Genomic DNA, 24,764 nt, shown 5'->3' on the forward strand with positions numbered 1-24,764 from the left:
CCCTGACAGGTGATGTGTGTGTTGAGGGTGATGATTGTGCAGGTGGCTGTTCTTTCCCTCTTGCCTGACTCTGTGTTGCAGCGTCAGTGTTTGTGCCCCTTCTCGGCGTGCTGGGAGCCAGGAGCCGGCTGACCGTGTTTGGGTGAGCTGAGCTGAGGGCTGGAGCTGCAGTTCTGCTGGGCTAGCGCTACATGCTGCTTTTCAGCCCCGTTTGAGCCTCTCTAATCCCGGGGGCTTAGTCAGCTGCTGCCCCATCATTTCTTTCTGTGTTGTTTTTGGCCGCCCCGGGCCGTCAGCTGACGGTGGTGAGAAAGTGTTTGCTGTTGCCCATTGTGGCTGTGCTAAGTCCTGCGGAGCTGTGATTGTGGCAGTAATCCTCTGCAGGGGGAGGGCTCCGGCCTGGGCTGGGTTGGGAGTCAGCCTGGCGTTGAATGGAAATGCAGTGGCGTGGTATCTGTGGAGTGGCCCAGAGCAGCACAACAGCTGAATCCTGCTGTGGTTCCTGCTCTTTCTGGAAGATCCACAGAAAGCAGGCATGTCCTGCCTCACCCACCTGCATGAGTTCCATGTGCCATCCGGGGTCTGGGTGCCAGAAGTGGGGAGGAAGATGTGCTTGGAGCACTCATGACAGCAGCAGCCAGCCCCAGATTTTGTGCCTGAGAGCACAGTGTTCTGTTGACAGCTGATAACCTTCCTGCTGCTTCTCACCAAAGGTCCCTTTGCTGTGGCTGTGCTTTTCTGGGTGTGCTTTTTGGACAGTTCCCCAGAGAGTGCTGATGGAGTAGGCAGGTGCCCTAGGAGGAAGAGGCAGCCTTGGGGCTGCAGTGTGGATCTGCTAGGGCTTTGCTCAGGGCCAGGGCTCTTCCCAGGGGCAGGAGACACTCCTTGTGTGTGGACTGTGGCTGTAGCAGCAGCTATTTGGACTTGCCCAGACAGCAACTTGGAGCAGCTGGGAGGTGAGTGGTGATGGCAGCAGATCCAGAGGTTGTGTAGCTGAGGTGGGCATGAGGAAATAGGTGTCAGGAACAGGGAGGACGCCAGAGGAACTGGCAGCAGCTGTGTGAGGAGTGGAAACTTGGGGGTAGGGGCTAGGGAAGAAAGACGTGCTGAGTGCAGCAGGTGAGGGAGTGAGGCCAGTGCTCCAGCAGGAACAGGGAGACTCGAGATGGGCCTCTGTGTATGTGCACTACAGCTCTGAATGTCATGAGAGTGGACTGAGTGTTGTGATCCTCAGCAAGCAGGGTGGAGCTTCAGTGGAGAAACCTGTCACCAGTTCTGTGCTCTGTTTTGTTAAAGGTACTATTGCATAGAGAACAGAAGACTAAGCCATCTAGCTGTGCAGGAGAGATTTGTTCTGCAGTTCCTTCCACTTCAGATCGCCTTAAGCCATCCAGTCTGGGACCTAGTCTTCAGTCCATGCAGACTCTGCCCCACCAAATTCTCTGTGCTCATGCATGCAGGGCCTTGGGCTCTTGAGGGCTTTGCTCCTCACCACCAAGACAAGACGCCTGGTGTCTGTCTGGGGTTGTGCCATCACAGTGCATCACTGTGCCCCCATGCAGAGTACCAGGGGGCCTGGCCTTTAGCCATGAATTTCAGGCTCTTACTTGACAGGACAGTTGTCACACTGTTTCCTCAGGGCAGGCAGAACCTTGCTGTCAAGACTGCCCAACTCTCAGAACCGCTGGAGCTGGCCCTGGAGCGGTGCTCGGCCTTGTTCCCCCCTGCTGAATGCTCTTGTGAAACATTGTTCCTCCATGGCTTGGTTTAACACCATCTGGCCACCAAGCGCCACACAGAGCCACTCACTCACTGCCCCACCAGAGAACCAAATTTAAACACACATAAAACAAATTTAAAACACACATATGCAAAATTCCCCAAAGAATTCATTCACCACTTCCCATGGGCAGGCAGCTCTTCAGCCATCTCCAGGGGCCCCCTCCCATCTCATGGTGACCTGGAGACACAAATGCCATCTCTCCAAACATCTCTTTCTTCCTCCTTCTCGTGCACAGATTTAAATACTGAGCATGATGTCAAGTGGTCTGGAATATCCCTTCCTCCCCAGCATGGTAGTACAAAAAGCAGAAAAGGCCTTGACTCTGTGTAAGCCCTGATCAAGAATGCTTAAAACATCTCTATATTATCAACCCTGTGTGCAGCACAAACCCAAAACACAGCATCATTCTAGTCACTGTGAAAAAAACTCACTTTATCCCAGCAGAAACCAGCATGCCCCAGCTCACCTCAAGCCAAGCACCACTGAGGCTGGCTACTGGGCCGTGCCTTGGACTGCCCCATGTCCCTTTGCAGGCAAATTTCAGAGAGATAAACTCCCCCTGCCAGCTTTCCCCCAACAGGGGCCTGGGTCCTTTGTGCCCCTCCTGTGGTGGGCCACCCACACTGCTTGCCAAGGCTTCCCCAGCACATGCTCCCTTCTTAGGGGGGAGCGGCACCTGCAGAGCAGCACCCCGCACCTTTCTGCTGCTCCTCCCAGCAATGCTCCCTGCTGCTCCACGGGCTGGACCACCTCCCTGCCCTGCGAGACCCAGCAAGACCTGCTGGCAATACAGTCCTCAGCAGCACTGGGAGAGCAGTCTTAGAAACCTGTGCCCTCAGCACAGCACCATACTGCCATTTGTTTTCTTCCCCAAACTGATTATAATTTCAGAGGATTACTTAAAGAAAGATGGAACAAGCTTTTAAAATCCATGAAACAATAGTTAAAGCATAAACATTTTTGCATAACCACAGCACACTGTTTCTCTTAAAATAATTTTTAAATCACAGCAATAGCACATCCAGTGTCTGGGCAGTTCCTGAAAGCCTTTCCAAATACAGGGGCGGGTTCTGCTATCCTCAGTCAGAAAGCAAGAGGGCAGCAACCTCCAGTTTAACAGTGAGTTACCTAGCCAGGAAAATCATGAAGTGGTCCGTGCCCAGCAGCAAATGTCCGTGTTCGTGTTAAGCGGGTATTGCCAGAACTAAGTCCCTGTTTTAGTAGCATGGTACTTGACACTGCTTCATTTTTGTGCCAACACTCATAAAACTTGTCAGAAACCTAGAAGAATATTTATAATTAACAGAAACTCAAGCAGCTCCCTCTAACAGGCAGATAAAACGATGATCTTGGACAGGTTTAAGCAGGATGCAGGGTAACGCTTATGACCAGAACCGCTGACACACCACAGTTAAAAACTTTAAAAGACTGAAAAAATCCTCAAAATGTTCACTTGTAACTCAAAGAAGCATGAAAAAAGTGTTAAATATTTCTAGAGGAGAACAAATATGGCAAGCCATTGCAGACAGCAGTAATACAGGAGTGACGACAGGTCTTGTGGTGGGAATGGCTGATGAGGAGGAGGAGGTGCCAGCAGGGGCCAAAAACTGGGACGCTGAAGTGGGAGAGTGCAGAAAAAAATGTGCCACCCAGTCAACTGAAGCAGTCTCCTTTCTTGCAGCAGTTGTGATGGAGTGTCTTCAATTCTGGCACGTCCTAGATGAGTATAGGACCTTCCACACCTTTGTTGCAGATATGCTGAAACTCTGTCAGATGGCGATCTCAGCATCCCTGAGTTTTTTCTGGACTGGAGATGTTGGGGGTTGCCTGTGGGGACTGTGGCTTATGAGATTGAGTGTCAGTCATAGAAGACTTGCTATCAGCTCTGCTCCATCTTTTGCTGGGGAGGCTGCTGCATCAGAAGACACCAAGCCATTCCTGTGTGACAGAAAAATATGGGAGCAGGACCTCCAATGCAAGGCTGTGTAGAGACCATGTGACGCGATTAATTTGTTTCCACTTAGGCAGTTTGAAGCAGGGTTGGCAAGATCGACATGTCCTTGCTGCTGGGAATGTTTTGTGCCTTCTGAGCTGCTTGTGCTTTGGAAATTGCAGGAGGGAAAGCTTCTTTGAGCCAAAACAGTGTGCAAATGAGTGGGGTTGTGAGCAACATCCCCAGAGATCCTGGACTGACAGCAGCCTTGCAGTTTTCCGGCACAGGCTTAAGGGCTCTGGTCCAGCAGAGGTGCCAGTGCTGGTCTGTTAGAGTGACTAATTGTGGTAAAGGATCACTGATTAACAGCACAGGTTGGCTGAGGGAAGCCCTGAAACTGACAGAGCTTGTCCCCTCCTCAATTTCTGGTGTAGAGTGAGGTGATGTCTATGTGCAATTTCACTGTGCACATTTTCGGATGCCTACCCTGCCACTGCCTCTGGCCCCAATTACAAGGGCCCTGCATTAAGTCACCAGGCTTCTGGTCAGAGCACTTGTCTCTGCAGACTCTGTGCCTCATCTCTGCTGATGTTCTACCTCTCTAATATGTCGATAACCATTGTGTTGCACTTGGTTTTCCTATCCCTCTCTCTTTCTGTAATTCCATAGTAGACTCTTAGGCTGGATTTCTTGGTTTCCTGGATAGACCAATATAGTATGGTGCCAGCTACAAGAGAGGTCTGGGCAAATTGTGAGGGACAGAGATTTGTTCAAAAGTGAATGTTGAGCCTTATTAGTTGATGAGGAGGCAAGGTTTGATCCATTTGTGTTACTCATGTCAAGGCTGCTTGCCTGTAGGTAGGCACCTGCACAGGCAGTGCTCTGGCTGCATGGATTTGTTTTCAAGATGGTGATGCCACCACCACTGCATGCTCCAGCATTTGGTTATTCAGCCCCGGCAGGAGGGATCACAGGTGCTACAGTAGTTCACAACAAGGAAGCATCTTTTATAGGGCTCAGAGCTGTCATCTGATTATCAGTCTGATGTCCAAAATTATTCCATTAGCCCTTAAACCTAATTTCCTTGTGACTTTATTATTTACTTAAAAGGTTGCTTTTTTTTTTTAGCTGTGCCTCAAAGAGTATTATCTAACCGGTGGCTAGAGCCACACTGAAGTTAAACTGGGATTTATCATGGTCCAATCCATCTGTCCCATTCTCAGACACCAGTTCCCCTTGATGAGAAAGTGGTATAGCCAGATTGCAAGGCACAACCCTGTATGCGCAGGAAGGGACTGCTGGTAGCTGTCTATTCCTCTTGCAGTTCTCTCAGCCCAGAGCAGGGCAGGGGTAGGAATATTTTCAGGTTTGGATGTTTTGTGGTTTGTTCTTTTCTTTTCTCTGCACGAAGGTCAGTGTTTTGTTTGTTTCCACTCTTTTCCCAGAACTGTAGCCCCAAACTAAGGTTTTTCTATGTATGGATTTAAATGCAATTGTAGCTGCTTCAGAGCTCATTGATTTGCAGTCCAGCAAGGAACGTAAAGGTTTTTCCAGAGGTGTTGGGACATAACCAAGGCCGCCTCAGTTCTGCAGTCAGTTGTTGAACGGAGCAGGGAGAACCAATTGCTCATTGCCAGAGGCAAGGTTACTGCACCAGGAACACCTCAAGTGGATGTGTCCAGCTGAGTGACCCCCCCACCATCCCGAGCCATGAAAGGCAGACCCTAACCCCTGAGGAGGGGTGAGCTGTCCACCCACAGTGGGGCAGTTTCCACTTGGGCCTGGCTCACTGGACAGCCCTTCCACTTGCCCCAGCTGAGTCCCTCCAAGCCAAGGTCCATGAGGTCTGACCCTTGAGTTGTGCAGGCCAGGTCCACCACTGCTCACCTGAGCCAAGCACAAAGCTATGTGTGGGCCTGTTACCCACAGCCTGAAAACCAGGTCATGTGTTTCTAGAGAAGGGCAAACAGAACAAGGAATTGTATGAAAATACCTTGGAAAATCTGGATCATCATTAAAGAAGTCTGTGTGCGTTAAAGTAAACTGGTGCTATCACAGAAAGCCTTTACCAATTACAGTGCTAACCACAGAAATAAGGGTTCTAGAGGTGCTTGAACGTTGCAGGGATCAAACTTAGATGTCGTCTCACAAATGAAAACGTTTGAAATCACACTGTTAGAACACAGCCATCCTTTCACAGGGCATGACCCAATCTCAAACAGTAAGGCTACAAAATTCCTAAAAGCAGTGCCCAGCTGAGATAAAGTATGTTTGTTTCTGCAGAAGTGTATTCCGCTATTTTTAAAGCATAACTACTCCACAAGCATCCAGGGTAGAAGAGATGTATTTGTTCACAGCAAATTCTAGTTACAGATCTCTGGAGTTTGTAAATAATACTCTTAGAATACAATATTTCATATTGGTGCAAAATGTACAGTCAAACACAAAACATGTATTGCAAAATATACACAGAATTATTCTAAGAACAGAACCCAAGGATGAACAGATGTTTAAATATAAGAGAAAAGTCCATATTTTATAAATTATTTTTTAAAAAAATCTATTAGTACACTAGATATGTTTTTTGTAGACAAGTTACCACAATATAGTGATGTGTCTCATTTCCAAGGCAGACATTGAGAAACAAGTTACATCATTAAAAGCTAGTTTTTGAGATCAATCCACAAGTAAATGTGTGATAACACATTACGGGTTTGAGGCACAGTGTGGAAACTGTTTTCAACCACTTTAATGCTTATACTTAGGCTGCTTTTTTTTTTTTTCTGAGAATTAGGCAGATGCACAAAGAATAAGCACTAGACAATAACTTGTCAGCTTACATTAGTTTATTGGGTCAGGATTATTTATTACTGATGTATTAGAACACTCACAAGAAATGCTATGAGACACCTTAAGAGTATCTTGATAATAAAACAGCATTCATACAACTGTGTAAATTGGATGATTTAAATAACTAGAAGTGAAAAACAGTTATTTAAGCAATAGTTAAGTTATAGCTGAGAAGAATTAAGATGTCATCAGTCATTTTAAACTAGGAAAGACGCTGAAATCTATAGTGAATTACAAACTCCAATGCTTTGCATTCAAAGCAGAGATGTTGTCTTCCAATATTCAGAACTTGTAGCTTTAAGATACTGATTGCTGCTAGCTACACCATTGCTAACTAAACTATCACAAGGATAACTTGCTTTGGGCATGTTTGGAATGCTAGAGTTATACAGCTATTGCTATGCTACAGATCCCCAAATTTTGCTTCAAAATAGCAGTGAAGGCTTTATAAGCACCCAAAAATTACACAATAAATACTCAGTAATACTTCAAGCACCTCTTGCTATCGAGTTTGGCAAGATAAGCAGCACTAAGAAATGGATGCCATGGTGAGACAAGGTATTAGCAGTTTGACTCAGGCACTCTTGATTTGTGCCTGCCTGCCTTCAGAAAGCAAAAGAGCTTGTGTGGCACACTCTGTGGTGGTGAGAGAGAGGACTGTAAGTGCCAGGCAGTCACCAGACTTACAACCTTTCTGCAGTCAAGCACAAGGGCAGGCTCTCTGCTCTTCAACCTGCAGTGATCTGTATGGGGAGAAGCTCTGCCTTGTATGGCTGATGTTTAAATGGGGAGTTGCTGCCAGAGGTGTAATAGGGCATATGCACAATATAAATGAAGCCATATCTTCTGAAATCAGGTTGTCCCCAAAATAACACACTTGACCAGTGCAGAGTGACATGCTAAATGGGTATGCTGCCAGGAGAGCTCAGAGGGATAACTACACCAATAACACTGCCCTATTAAAAATACTTTGCTTTGGGATAGATCTTTAATATCTACAAACATTTATTTCAAGACTTCAACTTCTTCAGCACTGATCTGCTATAAAACCTTCTCATAAATTATCTTCACAAAAAATAAAGTCACTCTTTCAGAAAACATGTTCAATATAACACACTTGTATCAGTACAAATTCTGTCCTGTGAGTCCATGACAGAGAAGCCATAACCCACACTGAAATCTCTCCAAAGCAACATAACCAGGACTCTAAAACCAGAAGGTAACTATTCCATTAATTACCACGGTAAGCAGAAACAGTGTTTCCCAAACACACAGAGTGCAACGTTTCAGTGGACATGTATGGGTTTACAATCAATAGTCTCTGTCCTGTAAACATTGAAACTGCCACTCTAACTGCAGGTTAAGGTTAATAATTTGCATTCATTTCACTGCACTCCACACATACAGTGCCTAAACTGCTAAAAAAGAAACCACAACAAAACAAAAATATTAAATAGCAAAAGGAATGAAGGCTTTGGGCTGGATGTCTCCTGAAACCAAGTGTCAAATCAGTAAGTGTTGACATTATAAATAAAACTTGAACATTATTTTACGCATTATAGAAGCAGTCTAGTAAAACCTAAAACTTAGAATAGCAGCAAATTTGCTCAAAAACGTACACAAACGTTCAGTCAGTCAGCTATAAATACATTCTGCAATGTGAGATGCCATCTCTATCCCCAAGCAGGCTTTCAAGGAGAACACAGTGTTAGACATGGATGGGGATCAGGAACACTGCAGCTGGAGAAACTCCTAAACAATTGTATTCTACAAACTTGTTCTCATTGTTATCTGAAAGTGCATCTTTTTATCTGTAGAATCATCCCCATATTTACAAAAAAAGTACAAACATTGCAATTTTGCCACACTCTAAGCCTATCTAACCTGTATTTTCTGTTAAGTGCAAAAAGTATAATGAAGTTATACATATTCTGATGCATATAAAATCGAAGCCTGAAAATGAGGCAACGTTGTCACCGGTGAATCCAAGGCAATTCAGTAGTTGCCAAATCTTTGCTGCGCAGCTGTTAAATGGCTAAAGTAGAAGTGGAAGTAGAAATTAAAGAACAGTCTAAGCCAAATTGACAGAGCAGCCTTCAGAGCAGGAACTCCATTCCCCCACTCTCCACACACATTCACCAGCACATGCTCATACCTTCATTACCAGTTTTGGTACAGAACTAGGTCCCAAAGGGCAGGAGGGCAGCCTGGCAGAAACAGGAAGATGTACAGTCACTGTTAAGGTGGTAAGGAAGACTTATGGGGTGCAGACTGAAAAAGTATCTACTGCCAGTTCAAAAGTCTAATGAGCCCCCAGTACTGGTGCTGGAATATGGACTGGAAACTGTGCAAGACAGAGCATACCTACAGTCGGTACGTTATTAAATACATATGCAACAAATCTGTTGTGTCTTCAACGTAAGCTCTTTTAAAGTGTCACAACAGCTCCTCTTACCTTCTCCTCCCACAAAAAGAGGTTTCATTAGATAATGACATTTATGTGACAACGGACTGCTACAGAATCACACGCATGCATAAATGCTGAGCAATTTGAAACAGCTGACATTCAGATCAAGTACAATATTTGCTTCTAAAGACACTAAATCAATACAATATTTGTAAGACGGTAACCATGAGGATTAACAACAACTGTCTATAACAGTTCATTTAGTTTTGTTCCTTAGGTAAGTCTTGCAGTGACAGCTTCCTCCTAGTTCTTAAAATGCTACAATAGCCATTGCCACTGGTTTTAGACACACAGATACTTGACTAAATCTAGAAAGAGCAAGCAGAGCTCAAACTGCATAAATGCAGAAACTGTACTCTAAACATGGTTGTGCTTTCACTATATTGCCATCATGTCGTGTTGGAAAGTACAAGTCCTGCCTCATGTCCAAAACCGGTGAAAGGAAGATCCAGAAGTGAGTGCTATCAGAATGCTGTAACAGGGCAAAAGCTGTATAATTAGGCACTGTGGAAGGAAATACAATAAGGCGTAGTCTTAAAGGGTGTGTGCACATGTATGTACACACATGTATAAAGAAAAGGTTTTTGGCAAAATAACCCTTTCATCTAAAACTCAATGTGGTGAAAACACCAGCAATTTAAACTGTACAAATCAAGGGTAAAAAGCCATGGGGGGAAAAAGCAGCAAATTTTCTGAAGTAGCACCCGTATCTTAGGGATGAGTTTTTGAATTTTAGTTCTACTAATTCAAGGCAGAGGTAATGTGTTTATCCATCAAAATAGATTTTAACCAGCTGACCACCTGCACTAGTCTGCAACATTGTGGTATCTGAAAGGAACCAGGGTTTTTAGGACCTTTTTCTCCCCAGTGCTGGCAATGCCTAAGTAGGACACTAGTGAAAGGTCAGGAGAGTGTACCTCAGCAGGAGAGATGCTAATTGTGCTGTTTGTGCCTGCCATGGTTTATGGGCAAGGTAAAAAGGCAGTGGAGAGAGGATGAAGGAGTGTGCTCCGGATAGCAAAGAGCCTGCATCTCTTCACTGTCCACAGTTACAGCTCCTGGTCCTGTGTCCCTGATATTATTTAACACCTGTCTGGACAGAACTGAGCCTCTTCCCCTACACTTCTGTTGCTGCATTATTTGAAGTACTTGGCCATGTGACCACTAAGCTCTCTCACAATACTACTCAAACAGTCAGTGTGGAGAATCATCTATCTACCCATTGTCACATAAATTATACTGCATTGTTACTTTCAGTGGAAAGGCTATGTCTAAATGTTTCATATTAACTGTGAAGAGTTTACCCCCTCCCTTCATGCAGGCCTTGCATACCATGGAAGAAAATACTAGGCCTTCTCAGACATCATATGCAATGAAAATATGAGAAAAAAAATACACACACACATACACATATTCTTGATATAATGGCCTTTACAGAACCTGAAACTAGAACATCTTAATGGAGGGGTTAATGAGCGAGTTTCTCCTTTTAAAAGCTTTACAGGAAGTTTCCTGTCTCAACTGAATCTGTTTTGCCATCAAAACACATTAAGCATCATTTTTGATGCACAGAGGCCTTATATACTACGTGTTTTTCTTAAGCTATGTTTTCATTCCAGTGTGGCACTCATCTACTCAAATACATGGCAGTTGGTTTCTCGGAAAAAAAGAAAAGGGAACAAAACTCAAAGCCTTCTTGTCCTCTACCAGGACGCCCTCTGGAAGCTAGGAAGAGATCACACTCATACTTCAGAGTCACCTTGCTACCATGATGCTATCCCAAAACAGGCTTTTACAGAGTTCCAGGGATGGGAAATCATCACAAGGAATATGCCACAGAAAGGGGCCCTCTGATTTAAATATTGTGACCTGTGAGTTTCATGTTATTTCAGATAACAGATACAGAGCAAAAGGAGAGACAGGCAGGTGCTTAACAAGCCAAGAACTTGAACACTGTCAGATACATGATGCAGGATTATATATGCCTGGAAAAATAGTAAGACAGCCTTATTTATTTGGGCTGCAGAAGACAGTCTGTACCAGAAATCTTAAAATTTATGCATGTTTTCTGTAACAAAAAGCCCAGCTTCCATTACTGAGTCAGCAGCTGGAAAGTAGACCATGCATCCTATCTGCTGTCCCAAGGATACCAAGCAGTTTCTCTCTCTTTCTGGACAATTATGAAGCCACAGCCTGTTCCAGATTTCCTCTCTAATCTGTGAGCTTCATTCAGACAGTGCACATCCTGAAATACTATACTCGGTCCTCCCTACTTGTAATGCTGGTACCAGGATGCCAGCAGAGGCCCAGCTGACCCCTCATGCCCAGGTCCTAAAGAAGACAACCCTGTGTTTAATGATCAGGAAGACAAGGCTTTTAGCTCTGTACTATCCAAACTATTTCGTTCATAGCGTGAGTCAAGTTTTCATGTTGAACGAAAGCGAAGTTTTAGTCCGCACTGTGGGACCTGAAGAACATCCCCAAATATAAATTTAAGAATTTAAACAATTAAGAAAAGGTTTCACTGAAAATAGAAGTCATTCCTCCAACTGCATCTCTACCAGAAAACTGAGGAGGAATCCCTAGATTGAAAGGAGAAGCTGCAGGCATCTGCCATTTTTCCATAGCTATTTTGTCTCTCTTTCTAGCTTTAGCTGCATCATTCTGTTGCTATAGATGACATTCACACCCTCGTTGCAGCACGACCAGAAAGCAGAAAGCACGTGTAATGGTCAGCTGTTGCTGAAGCTGTCACACTGCTAGGAGTACAGACTCATCAATGAGACCCAGCAAGAACTGCATCAGCATTTAACTGGCTCCATCACAAAACAGCTTTTGTGTATTTCAAAGTTACACTTAAGTCCCCCAAAGCAGCTAGAGATGTTTTCCTAGACACACTGGCAAGAGGTATGCTCTAAAGGCTAACACTCAAGTGATGAATTCATGCCACCCACAGCTGAAATAGTTATTACTGTGCAACAGAGGACAAGGAAGCCCACCATATGGCTAAGTAGGCTCTAGCCAACACGGCTTAAGCAGCTCCAAGCAGCAGATGCATAGAAGTGGCAAAATCTTGCAGGCCCCACCCCCTGCCCACAAGTGGCTCAGAGAGCCCTTTATGTATGATGTTGACCAACAGTGAAAGGTTCAGTTCCTGGGGAACCACAGTGAGATGAGACAGCAGAGATGTGAATGAAGGACGACAAGACTATAGCCATGGGCAGCAGATCTGCATGGCGCATGGCAGGTGTATGGCTGCTCCAGCACAAAGCTGTAAAACTACTGGGTCGCCACAGCTTCAGCAGATGGGTAAACATAGAGAGGTGGTCTTGGTCTCACAGGAACTGATGAAGAAACAGCCTCTGAAGAGCACACACTCATCTAAGTGAGAAAAGACAGTCACTGTGTCCCTGGGCCCACACCTAGTAACACCCACAAAGACTTGAGAAGCCTAGCGAGGTAAGTGAATTTTCATGATGACTCTCACATTCCCAGTTATTTGAAGCCTAGATGCTAAGGCTCCTCAGTAAAGCTATACTGCACATCAGCTCAGCTCTAACATATGACTATGCTAATTTACTTAATTGAACACTAAGTGGTACTTCTTTTAACCTAATTAATGATGATTCTTGAGCTTGCTGTTATATAACAGTCCAAATTCATGAAAATGAAATAACACAAGTAAAGTCAAGACAGAAGAGTCTGGTGTCAAAGTTAGTGGTTTCAGTGATAAAAAAGAATTTGTATAACATACTATTGCCTTGGGTATTCTTGCTCCTTTTTATTTTGACAGTTGTAGCTAATGAAATTCAAATGCTTTTTAAAACTGGCTTTGGCTGAATAACGAGAAACTAAGCTACAATTGAAAAGTTGCTCTACAGGCTGTTCCCCCTTCATTCATGCTGTCCAAATACTGTTGAAGTAAATGCTCTGAAATATTTTGACTCAACTGTTCTAGTACTTTCTCTCTTCCCAGTGCACTGGGATCCTTTTACAGAAATAATCTCTCCTGTGTTTTGTATTTTTCTCTTTACACTTGTACTGTTTCAGCTGTGCTATTTGGACTGATCTAAAGAGCTCTCAGCAGCTCATGCTTTTGCCTTTTTTTGGTTAGGATGCTACTGTGAGCATTAATTTAAAGGAACACATTTTCAGTTCTAGTACAATTAAAAAAATTATCTATGGAATGATTTTCTTTAAGAATGAACTGGGAGGAGGGAAGGATTTTTTTGTGAAGGCAAATCCAGAAATCTCAGCATCTTGGAATCTCTGTTTGGCTGGGAAACAGCTTACAGAAAAGCAACCCCAAGTAAACATTTCAGATGAGACAAGTGGTACATAATAGTTATTTGTGACAATGAGGTACTATCTTTGAAAGACAAAGAAGAACCCAGTACTATCAAAATGTAATGAAAGGCACACTCATAGGCAACACTCTTCACGACTTGTCTGCACTCTGTTTTCCTGGGCCAGGGTGGTATCTACCATAGGCATGAACACATGTCTCCCCTTTGCGTCCTCCTTCAGAGACTGATGTGCTATCCACCTTCATCTCTTTCAGGCTTCCAGTTTTTTTCTGCTTCTGCTTGGATTTTTTCAACATATGGACCTAAAATTGAAAAATTTAAAGGAAGTTATTAAAATATCTGTAGTCATCAATTAGCCGATCTAAGGCAACGAACTAAAAACCAAGTAAAAAGCTGAAAAACCTATAAATACACAACTATCTGGTGCATCTATCCTTGTAAAGCTATAGGATTTACTGCTTTTTTTACATAAACATATACACATTATATATATGTATGTGTGTGCATATATATTCCTGTACACACATATCTATATATACCCATATATAGAGATAACTAATCAGCAACCTGGTAGAAGAAGAAAAAATGTTTCTCACAAGTTAGGTTTGCTCTCTCTCTCACTTTCCATTACCCTTCCATTTCATCTCATGAAAAGAACAAAGTTTTAACATATTCTGAAACTCTGAGGTATGACCCTCTCTTTCACTTCTCCTCAGCAAGGCAATGGTTCTGGTACCCCTTCCAGAATAGCTACATATCCTTTGAGCTTGCCTACAGCAGCATATGTCTGTGAGTTGAAAAGGCATTCCTAAGGTAGCAAGCAAATGTGAGACTGGTGAGTACCACAGTCACCTACGACAACATGTTTATTTCACAATTTCAAAGTCAATAGAGAAGTTAAATTCTTAGGGAGCTGATGCTGTCTTCTATGTACAAATTGAGATATTCAAGAAAAAAACAGACACTGATTACCCAAGTCTTTCTCACAGGGCTTGTTCCTCTCTTATTAATTTTTCTCCTTTGCTACTGCTGTCTGACAGACCTTCCCTTTTCCAGCAGACTGATTCCTACCTCGCACACTGCACTACTACCATGGCCTTTATAACTGCCCTGCTTCAAGAAAAGCAACACTGCCTGCAGATCTCAATACAGAGGAAAAATTGGATCACTAGGCCAAAGCTCAGGGACTATTTTTTTAAACATGAGCATCATCTGAGCCACTGGAGAGAGCCTTCAAACTGTGCTCGTTAGAAGTTGTCATGTCAGTTACCATGTAGTGCTAAGCAGCTCCTTTAGGGTTCAGCATGAGAACACAGACAAGCAAGATAATATGGTAACATCCAATGCAGGAGGAACAAAGTCAAATTGCTAAGAGAAACCCACACCCAGTACCTTTGGTCCTGCAGCAGAAATTATAATCTGGCCAGGGGCCTGAATCCAGGGCTCTCCATCAACTTGAACTGGAATTGGCTTTAGGAGCGTTACACGGAAATATGAGCCTTGAGCTATGCGGATTCCTGATCGAAAACCACCTTGGACTTGACCCTGTTAGGGAGTAAAAGCCAGGATATCAATCACCCCAAGTAACAAGAAGTACAAATACTAGCTGCAATTAAACTGGGTGGATATTATTTTATTCTCACCTGACATTTAAAGTTTCAGCTAAAAAACTGCTTAGGCAAAACTAGGATACCTTTACTGCCTCAGCATTAATTATTTCAGCTAGTCCAGGAAGGAGAACTCCCCTGCAGGCTGCAGGAGGCAAAACAACTCCCAAAGCAAAGTGTTTGCATACAAAGGTTGGCCAAGGAACACTCACAAAGGTCTTGTTTGCTTTGGCTTCCCCCTCCATAACACAGTGAATACTTCTAAAAACACCTAATTATACACACAGACTTTGGCACATGTGAAATTCCAAAGTCTAAAAGCAGTTTATTAATCAGAGAGAGTTCTTCCAAACTCAACTCTAAATGTGGGAGTAAAAACCTTAATATCACAAATCCAAAGCACAGGTTTGTTAACATTTATACTCCAAAGCTGCTTCTACTTTCACAAAAGATTTAAGGGTCTCTACCAAAACAACTCTTTAGTGTATTTTAGAAGATCTAAATTACAAAATAAAGCTGACCAACACTAAAGATTAAGCTCCACAAAATTTAAGCACCCACGTTTCCATTTTTGGCAGTTTCATGGATTAGTTATCTCTAGCTACTTGACCACATATAGTTTTTCAGCAGCAGATTTCTTTAAACATGGTAAGATATGAAGACAAAAATAACCTACCATCCCACAGGAGTGCATTACTAATAGCAAATCATTGTAAAAATATGTAATACATGAAAGAATTAAAAAAGAATTCCATAAGTTGAGTCATAATATTCTTTGCAGGAACAGCATACCACCTGCTTGATGTAGCATTCAAATCAAGAGCATCAAGTATCATATTCTCAGTGACAGGTGTTGGAAAGCCTGTGGCAGATAATTATAAAACAACCTGTCTTGATGGAATCTCCACTGTGATTGTGATGAGGTACAACAAGACTTTTCACAAATACACTAGGTGAAGGGTGCATGTTTTTGTAATATTATAGTAAAATCTTGTTTTCATCCCATGAACCATTCCATGTGGACACCATGATACCTGTTATGAGAAAGCCAGTGCATTCCCTAATACAGACATATATTTGTATTTTATATATACACATATATTGCAGAATATATATATATATATATATATGTGCATACGTATGTTTCTCTACTTGGTTCAAAGTCTAGTTAAGTCATGAAGCATAAAAATCCCCATGGATTTTTAACAAGTTCTACATTCCTACTACTTGTTCTTACCCAACCCTAAGAAAGAGGCATAACTGCACTTGCAATGCGCTGCTTGTCACAGAAATGAGCCTGTCCCATAAAATGCATGTTTCTCCTGAGCTGACTGGGATGCCAACTCACCATGTGCACGACGCCAGTCACACCAACCACCTCCAGCAGGCCGTCATCGATGCGAGGCTTCTCAAAGCGGTTGTCACTTTCAGAGCCCCAGAGGTCGGCCCCAGAGCCCCAGCTGTGTGGAGAGCACACCTGTGACCACCTGTGCTCTGCCCCAGGCACGCTCCCTGGTGCCCTGCTAAAGGTGGCTGGTTTCATAGCCTTCAAAAGCTACACACTCTGCTCCCCCACCAGCTGGAGGAAGCAGTTTTCCTGCATTGTAAAAGCAGGAGTCCTTTTTCTAAAATCTGGAAGAATTTTTATCAGATCTTTTAGTAGTAAAAGAAGCGAAGTAAATAGTTTCAGTTGGAAAGCAAAGGTGTAAATAGGAAGAAGGTAACTCTGTAGAGTTTTAGATTGCTGGGAAACACAGGTTACAGCTAAACTAACCCTTAATTTTCAAGACTAAAGAACTTAACATAGCTCTTAATGGTCTTGACAACATTCGCAGAAGTTACTGAAGAGAAACTAAAGCTAAAACAATTATCAAGATTTCATTCTTGTACCTGGCCAAAAGCACCTGTAGTTAGGCAGATATTCATACACTTCAGTCCTCTGAAATGCTTCTGACAATTTAAACCATCTGCTTTTTGTGCAGTACTGACCCTTCCCACTCAAATCACTTGCTTATTGTTTAGGCATATGAACTACTCATCACTTAATTGGGATCTTTTCTTCTCCACAGCTCTCATGTGCAATGTGTATTTGTGTACATGTAAAAAGGAGTATTTGAATGAAACATTTTCAGACTGAAATGCAAAGAGATGCAAGTTGTTTAAGACAAGACAGTACTTGAAAAAATAATAGTATGGCAGGATTAATTACCTGCTGGTTTTGTGCAAATAAAAAACCTACCTCAATCAACATCACATCTAAGGAAGCCAGATCTCCTGTGGAATTACACAAGTTACTCTAGCTCCCTGCAGGTGTCAAGGAAGCACTCACAGACCTGTAAAGGTATCTGAACTGTGGTCTTCCATGGCTACCCAGGTAGCATTGCACACTTCATGTATATTGACCAGTTGCCTGTAGGACCTGGGCAGTGTCTTACAGTGAAATCCTGGCCTTCACTGCAGGAACTACTTAGGTACCCAGTCCCCAGCATGTCAGAAAGTGTGTGCAGGCTGATGGTCATTGATCCTGTTACCTAGCCATTTGGGATTTGATGCTCAAACACCGAGCAGCAATTCTACACACACAGTCCTGCATGCTCACAAAGGATCCTTCCTCTTATTTTTACCTGGGTATATTAATAAAGATGAGTCCTTCTATACTTGGTAACTCCACCTCGTGCTGGTCCACTTGCAGCTTTATGTCCTTGTGCAGGTTTCTAGTGTGGCTTATCTTCTGCAGCCCAACTTTCACATAAACTCCCTTGTTGTGAAACCTTGGAGCAGACAAGGATCTTGTAACTAAAAGGTAAGGCCAAGCATAGCACTCTTTCCTGTATGTATACCACAATTGTCCTCTAGCAGGTATATTTAAAGAGTTTTTCAATTAAAACCCATTTCAAATTCTTCTAGCTTTACTGCATAAAAACAAAGCATAAACCATGAACTGCTACTTTACATACCTTTACTTAAGGGATGATTCTGCTGTTCAGGCATGTGCAGATTGTGAAATTTTATTACAGAAAAATGGTCCCTTCGTGAAGCATTGCCTGAATACAATGCCTCTTTGAAATGTAAACTCCTAGGCTGGAAGATTACATTTTTGATTAAGACTTAGAGGTCATCATGACCAATTTTAAATTGTTTTCTCAAGCAATACTACAATACTTATAGCAAAAAAAAACATTTGAAAATCTTAGCTTTATACATTCCTAATTAATTTGAAATATACTTAGCTTCAGAAACTTAAAACAGGCTTAGTAATCTCAACTTGTGACAGAGCTCTAACATCTCTAATTTTAGAATAAAAAAGATGAGGAAGATTTTTATGGCATCCCTAGAAATGGCAAAATATTTTAGGAATAACATAAACAAAAGATAGTCAAACACACAGATTATTTTCTTCTATAATGGAAACCTTTGGATACATGGCCTTCAGGGCAACCTTTAAATAAAAAGCATAAATTTCCATTATTTTACCCTACTAGTAAATGGTTGTTGTTGGAATTCATCTCTGCAAAATCTCTCCAGCATTACATCTAAATACCGTAGACATTAAAGTGGGGAAGACAGCCAATGCAGGTTACAGCCAAATCTTCAGACAGAGACTTACTTTTCAGTTTTCTTAAATTATTACATTGCGAATGATTAGTCCTATGTCCTAACAGTTTAAAATAGCACCAAATTAAAGGTACTTCAGGTAACACCATTTAACATAAACTTCTGCTCGATGCAAGATGTGTCTATGCTAAGACAGCTTTTGTCTAATTTGGATAGAACTGAAAAATGCTGGAATATCAGTAGGAAAAACAACACTTGCAATATCCCCAAGAAGTATTAATTTCTCTTGCATGAAGAAAGGAAGCCTTCAGAAACTGAAAGAATACTTCACAGTGCCCTAACTGCAGAACAGTTGCATATCTCTGTAAAATAAGCACAAAGTTGCATTAAATTGCGCAAAATATTCTCCCAAACCTTGCATTTAGGAAACTGCTTGCCATGGCAATCTCCTGCCATTTTGGATGGTACAAGTAAGATGTGGCCTCTTCTGCAGTATGCAATCCTAAAGACTGCTCCAGGATCCCCTGGGAGTGACTTGGATGAAGATCAGATGCCTCCTCAGCAAGTTCACTGACAACACAAAGCTGGGAGAACTGGTTGATACCCCAGAGAGCTCTGCAGCCATTCAGAGAGACCTTGACAGGCTGGAGAGATGGGCAGAGAGAAACAATCTGAAATTCAACAAAGAGCAAAGGGAGAGTCCTGCACCTAGGAGAAATAGTCCTATGAACCAGCACGGGCTGGGGGCAATCTGCTGGAGGGCAGCTCTGAGGAGAAGGACCTGGGTGTCCTGGTCCATGTGTCCTGTCCATGTCCTGAACCACAAGCTGACCATGTCCATGTGTCAGGACAGAGGCCAAGAGGCCAACTGGATCCTGGGTGCAGTAGGAAGAGCATAACCTGCAGGTCGAAGGAGGTGATCCTACCCCTCTGCTCAGCCCTGGTGAGGTACATCTTCAGTCTGTGTCCCGTTTTGGGCTCCTCAGTACAAGAGAGACATGGAGCTCCTGGATTGTGTCCAGTGAAGGGCAACAAAGATTATTAAGGGACTGGAGCATCTCTTTAACCAGGAAAGGCTGAGGGAGTTGGGCCTGCTCAGTGTCAAGAAGAGAGGGAACCTTATCAATGTCTGTAAGTCTCTGAAGGGACAGTATCAAGAAGACAGAGCCAGGCAACAACCAAGGCAAGAGGCAATGAGCAGAAACTGATGCACAGTTCAACCTGAACATGAGGAACAATTTCTTTACTTTTCTTTGCCATTTCTAACTGAGCACTGGAACAGATTGTCCAGAGAAGGTGTGGAGTCTCCCTCACTGGAGATATTCAAGAGGCATCTGGAATACAATTCTGTGCCAAGTGCTCTGGGATGACCCTGCTCGAGCAGGGAGGTTGGAGAAGAGGACCACTGTAATCTCTTCCAACCTGACCCACTCTGTGATTCCGTGAATGAAGGCAGATGCCCTGTCATTAAATTTTACACTGTGAAGAAAACTTATATAGTTTGGTATTCACCAATGCAAAGACCATCACTGTCACAATGGACACTATTTTTATCTGCCCCGCAATGCAAGATCAGCGTTGAATTCCTGCAGGGGTGTTACCACTACACTTTGAGCTGCTAGCTAAAGGTAAGCAGTCCAGAGCATAAAAAGAGGCTCTTCTGAGTGAGGCCAGAGAGCACACAGCTTTTGGGACATGTATCAGTTTAAGGTCTTGCTTCAGAAGAGCACTCAATCCTGTAGTTCTTCCAAGGACTACCTGCAATTTCTGTTGCCACAACCCAAACCTTCCTGTTCTGCACTCAAAGAGTAGCGACCTTGCCTGCCAGCAGCTGTGGCATTTTGCATTAAGTAGATACCATTTTTAGTGAATTTACTAGAAATATTGAAAAAAAAAAAAAAAGAATCTAATATTACTGACAAGAGTGTGCACTTGCTTATGATGGGGAAGCATAAATTCAACTATTTTAGCAGTCATTTTTACAGTCAGTCAAAGGTAAATATCATGTGTCAGCACTGTTAGCATGCACAAGCTTTTGGCGTCTGCAAAAATGTACCTCAATTCCTTATTTCATGTTTCCTTTACAGAAGTATATAGTCCTTTAGATTTGGGGAAAAAAATTAATTCTCTTCTTTCCCACAAGTCCTTCAAGTCACTCTGCAAGAATGATACCAAGCCATTGTCCACTGCACTATGGATGCTGCACACTGGGAAATGACTGAGATGAAGACAAGGATGAAAAGCACACAGGGCAATAGCAATCAAAGTACATCCCTTAAATGCAGTGGCAATAAGAAGAGGATGCACATTTTGAAATGCTGCAGCTTTGCAAATATGGAGTAGTATATTTTGAAGAAAGAATGAACATAACTTGTACATTATATTAACTGCACAAGTCCATCTAGGAAAGTTTCTCCTACTAGAATGGACACTGCCGTACACAAACTTATTACCTGACTTTACTACCTGAGATGCTTTCAGTCAAGTATTGAAAATGCAAACCAGTGGCTCATAGCAACTTATGTACCAGGAGCCACCTATATTTACATCAACAACTGTATTAGTCAGTTTTTAAGAAGAGCACCACGAGCAATGCCTGTAATGACAGGCAGAACACTACAAGACAGGTTGGATTACACATCATTGCACTCATAACTGGTCAGAGAATATTTTTAATAGTTGCAGTTTGAACACTGCATAGTTGTAACCGGCTGTTGTAACTCTGACAACCAAGAGACAATTTAGAAGGCATTTAATCACAAACACAGAGGAAAGCAAACAAAACCAGTTTCTATAAGGAATTACTGATTAATTACACAGACATGATTTCTTTTGCTCATCAATTTCAGCAATTATGGGAAGGAGAAAAAGTCCCATTACTGGTTGATGTGCATGCCAGAGAGGAGGAAGGTCTCGTCAATACATTTTTAATAACATTCTCACTTGATATATAGAGAGTTTTTTATGCTTATATGCAGGTGCTGCAACAGCACTAGGCAAAACAAAAAAAGGTACAGTAGAAGTTCTGAACACTTCTGAACAGTGCTTATTGCTCATGTAGCAGCACTGCCTTTACTCTTGCTAAAGGCTTTGAGCAAGAGATATTTCCGCTCTCTCAAAATTTCACTAAACTCAACAATGCAGTGATTGGCAACTAAAAATACTGAATAACAATGACATGGCTTCCAAAAACTGCTTTGTTGCTCTCTCAGTAGAGGAAAAAAAAACCCCAAACCATACCCAAACCAACAAAACAAAGGAACTTTGTGTCTATGAGTTCCTGGCTAGCTTAATTCCTCCTTGTCCCAGCTATGCCACAAGCAATATTAGTGGATACCTGTAGCATTTAAGATTATCATTTGCAGTGTAAATTCGAAGTAATGCAATACCATTGACCTTCATACCTAGTTGCTCCAGGATTACCTGCTATTAAATTTCCCTGGTTCTTCTTCTCTAGCGTGATGAAAGTCCAAGCTCAACTCTGCATCAATGCCAAGACCACAGTAATTGTTCATCTGTACAATCTGACCAAAAGGAAAAAAAAAGCTATCATTTCCTGCTTACATTTATAAATGAACAGTGAAGACGTTCCGAAGTTTTTCAACAAAAGCAAGCTTTGCAGATGATTCTTCCAAGTCACTTGCATCTTAACAGATTCTGGAAAACATTTTACAGAAACACTGCACTAAAAATAAAGCTGCATGAACAACTGTTGACATGCTTAGTCATTATTTCCAAAGTATCAGAAACTTCAAAATTTAATATTTTAATTAAAAGTAACAGGCATAGTAAGGCAGAAATAAAAGCAAATGCAGAAATAAAACCAACTCAACCTCTCAAAGCAATTCTATGCAATAACTCCACAAGCTGCTGAACACTAATGCCACTATTATTTTTGGCATCAGCCATGGATTTATATTACATCATTGGGAAGACAATCTTACTTACTTTGGAAGGTAACCAGCTTACACCAGATGAATGAACAACTTGACTTCATCTACTCAGCTGCGCTTTAACTAGCTCCCTATATGCCAACCTCAAGTTTCTACAGATTTTGACCATTTCTCCCATTAAATCTTTCTCTGCATGCCAGTTCATTCCACAACTCTTTTATCGTAGGCCTTACTCTCCCATCCTTCCCTTTTAAAAAGCAGATGGAGAAAAAAGGCCCCTGTCTCCACTAAGTGAAAAATAGCTGGAACCTGAGCATCTTAAATCCTCCAACTGACTCATAATGCCTAGGATTTTCCAGTGACCAGACTAAAATCTTGGACAATTGCTACCATTGTTACGATTTCCTGCCTTTTTTTTTTTTTTTGCAAGCCCCTTGTCCATTTCTTCCTTTCATCTGAAAAGAGACAGAACCAGGATTCACATAGGGCTCCAAAATCACCATTTACAGTTAACAGTTTTATTTTCCTAAACTGAAACAAGTTCATATGAACCAAGTGACAGCAACTATACTAATTCCCATCCTCTTTGTGATTTTCACTGGAGCAACAGTTCCTAAGAATCACACCCAAACAGTGCCCAGCTCACCTTGGGAGGCTCAGGTTCCGCAATGCCATTTTCTGCTCCTTCAGCTGGCTCTTCTGCATCCAAAAGGATAGTCCAGCGATCCATAAGAACATCATCTGCCTCATCCACAGAAACCAAAATGGAGTATGGGTCCTCCCCACTGTAGCCAGCTCCCCAGCGCAAGACTCTCCCCAAGTCATTACCTGGGCAACAGTGAAGAACACCAAAAGGTGACTGTGTTTCACAATCAGTGCATCAGCCCAGTTTTACAAATCACACTGCACTAAAGTGCTCCAATCAAGTCACACAACTCATTCATTTGGAAGGAAAAGTTAACTAGCCCCAAAAAAAACCAAACATCTAAGCTGTGTTGTGTTTGCACATGTGCTTACCACTGCATACAGACGCACTGGAGCATTTGCACAAAAAGTGGTAGGGAAAAAACCTGTTGTGGAGTTGAGGCACTAGGGAGCAAGTGAGTTTGTTGTCTACAGCAACGGCTGATGCACCTGTGGTTGTCAGGAGGAGGATATTTTGCCCTCCCAACTCCTGCCCACTCGCCCACACACATATCAACACTCCTGCTGCTTGTTTCTCCGGATGCTGTTTTTCTGAAAGCATGACTGTCATTTTGTTGAAAAGCTGATACCGTGGTTTACTTTCCAGCACCAGCCAGAACTCAATCTCATGGCACCTCAGCTGCAAAACCGAGTCCTGTGTCAGACTGATAAAGATAAAACCTTCCAGAGGGCTTCTGCGCTCAGCTTGTGTTCTTGCTGTGATTCTCACCTGTTCCTAAAGGCAGGATGGCAACTGAGGGCTCTGAGCACACCAGCTTGTGCCTGATCTCCTCGAGGGCACCAAGGACCCAGCCAACCGTGCCGTCCCCTCCGCACACCAGCACTCGGAAGGAGGGCACTTTGGAGAATGTGTGAAACCTCCATTGTGAAGCGAAGCACAGGGGAAAAGAAAAGTTAAAATGGAATATAGGAAATGCAAAGTCCCAATATGCTATTTAAAATAACACAGTATTACTGGATTTCTGCCTATGCCCCTTTACCATCAGTTTCTGGATCAAATTCAGCAAAATGAATAGAAAAATATGAAGTTGTAGATAAAGATGATTTTAAAAAGAGTGAAAAAACCATATTCCTCTAAAATTCTTCACAGAACTAAATGGTTAATCCCTTCCTTTTTCAAGGGCACAGAGACCTGACTAGTCGTAATTTCAACGTGAACATCTGTAACTCTCTAAATCCTGGGGGGGATGTTGATTATGGGTGGTGTTTTTGTACTTAGTCATAGGTATCACAGTACATTTTCTTCTTAATAGTACTGTTTTCCTGGTGATGCTTACCTTTTGTGGCTTTTCAACCTACATACCAACATATCATGGAAAAGAATTGTTATTTCCCATTGCACAAGAAGCAATGAACAAGTGGGAGCATTTTGCCATAAAGCTACAGAAAGATTCCAAAGCCAAAACAAAATGAACTGGTTACTGAAGTTGCAGCTTGAAGTGCATTAATAAGAAAACAGAATTACACAGCTCTGACAGAAAAATTAGTTTGTGTATCTTGTTTATCTTGTCTCCTACATAAGCCGCATTTTTCCCACAAAGCTTTTGTTCTGAAGATCTTGTCATGACAAGTTTTTTGTTAAATAGTAGTGAAGGAATGAGCAATAGGCTACAGCTTTCAGTTTTATGAAGCTGTAACAAAGTGGGGTTCATTAAATCAAGTCA

General features: G+C 42.5%; 1 protein-coding gene across 1 annotated transcript in view; it reads right to left on the bottom strand.

Annotated features, from left to right (window-relative positions):
* Window positions 1–6,057: 6,057 nt before the first annotated feature.
* DGKQ (diacylglycerol kinase theta) overlaps window positions 6,058–24,764 on the bottom strand; it is a 90,871-nt gene continuing 72,164 nt past the window's right edge. Inside the window, exons 19-25 of the mRNA XM_054289341.1 lie at window positions 23,810–23,958; window positions 23,042–23,223; window positions 21,926–22,026; window positions 17,572–17,718; window positions 16,296–16,407; window positions 14,733–14,885; window positions 6,058–13,642 (exon numbers count right to left, since the gene is read on the bottom strand). Coding sequence (XP_054145316.1) covers window positions 13,472–13,642; window positions 14,733–14,885; window positions 16,296–16,407; window positions 17,572–17,718; window positions 21,926–22,026; window positions 23,042–23,223; window positions 23,810–23,958 — 1,015 coding nt within the window. The 3' untranslated portion in view covers window positions 6,058–13,471. The remainder of the gene's footprint in view (window positions 13,643–14,732; window positions 14,886–16,295; window positions 16,408–17,571; window positions 17,719–21,925; window positions 22,027–23,041; window positions 23,224–23,809; window positions 23,959–24,764) is intronic.

The sequence above is a fragment of the Melozone crissalis genome, unplaced genomic scaffold, assembly GCF_028551555.1.
Source record: "Melozone crissalis strain CALT ecotype California unplaced genomic scaffold, PUWL_Pcris_2 ptg000005l_1, whole genome shotgun sequence".
Classification (NCBI taxonomy): domain Eukaryota; kingdom Metazoa; phylum Chordata; class Aves; order Passeriformes; family Passerellidae; genus Melozone; species Melozone crissalis.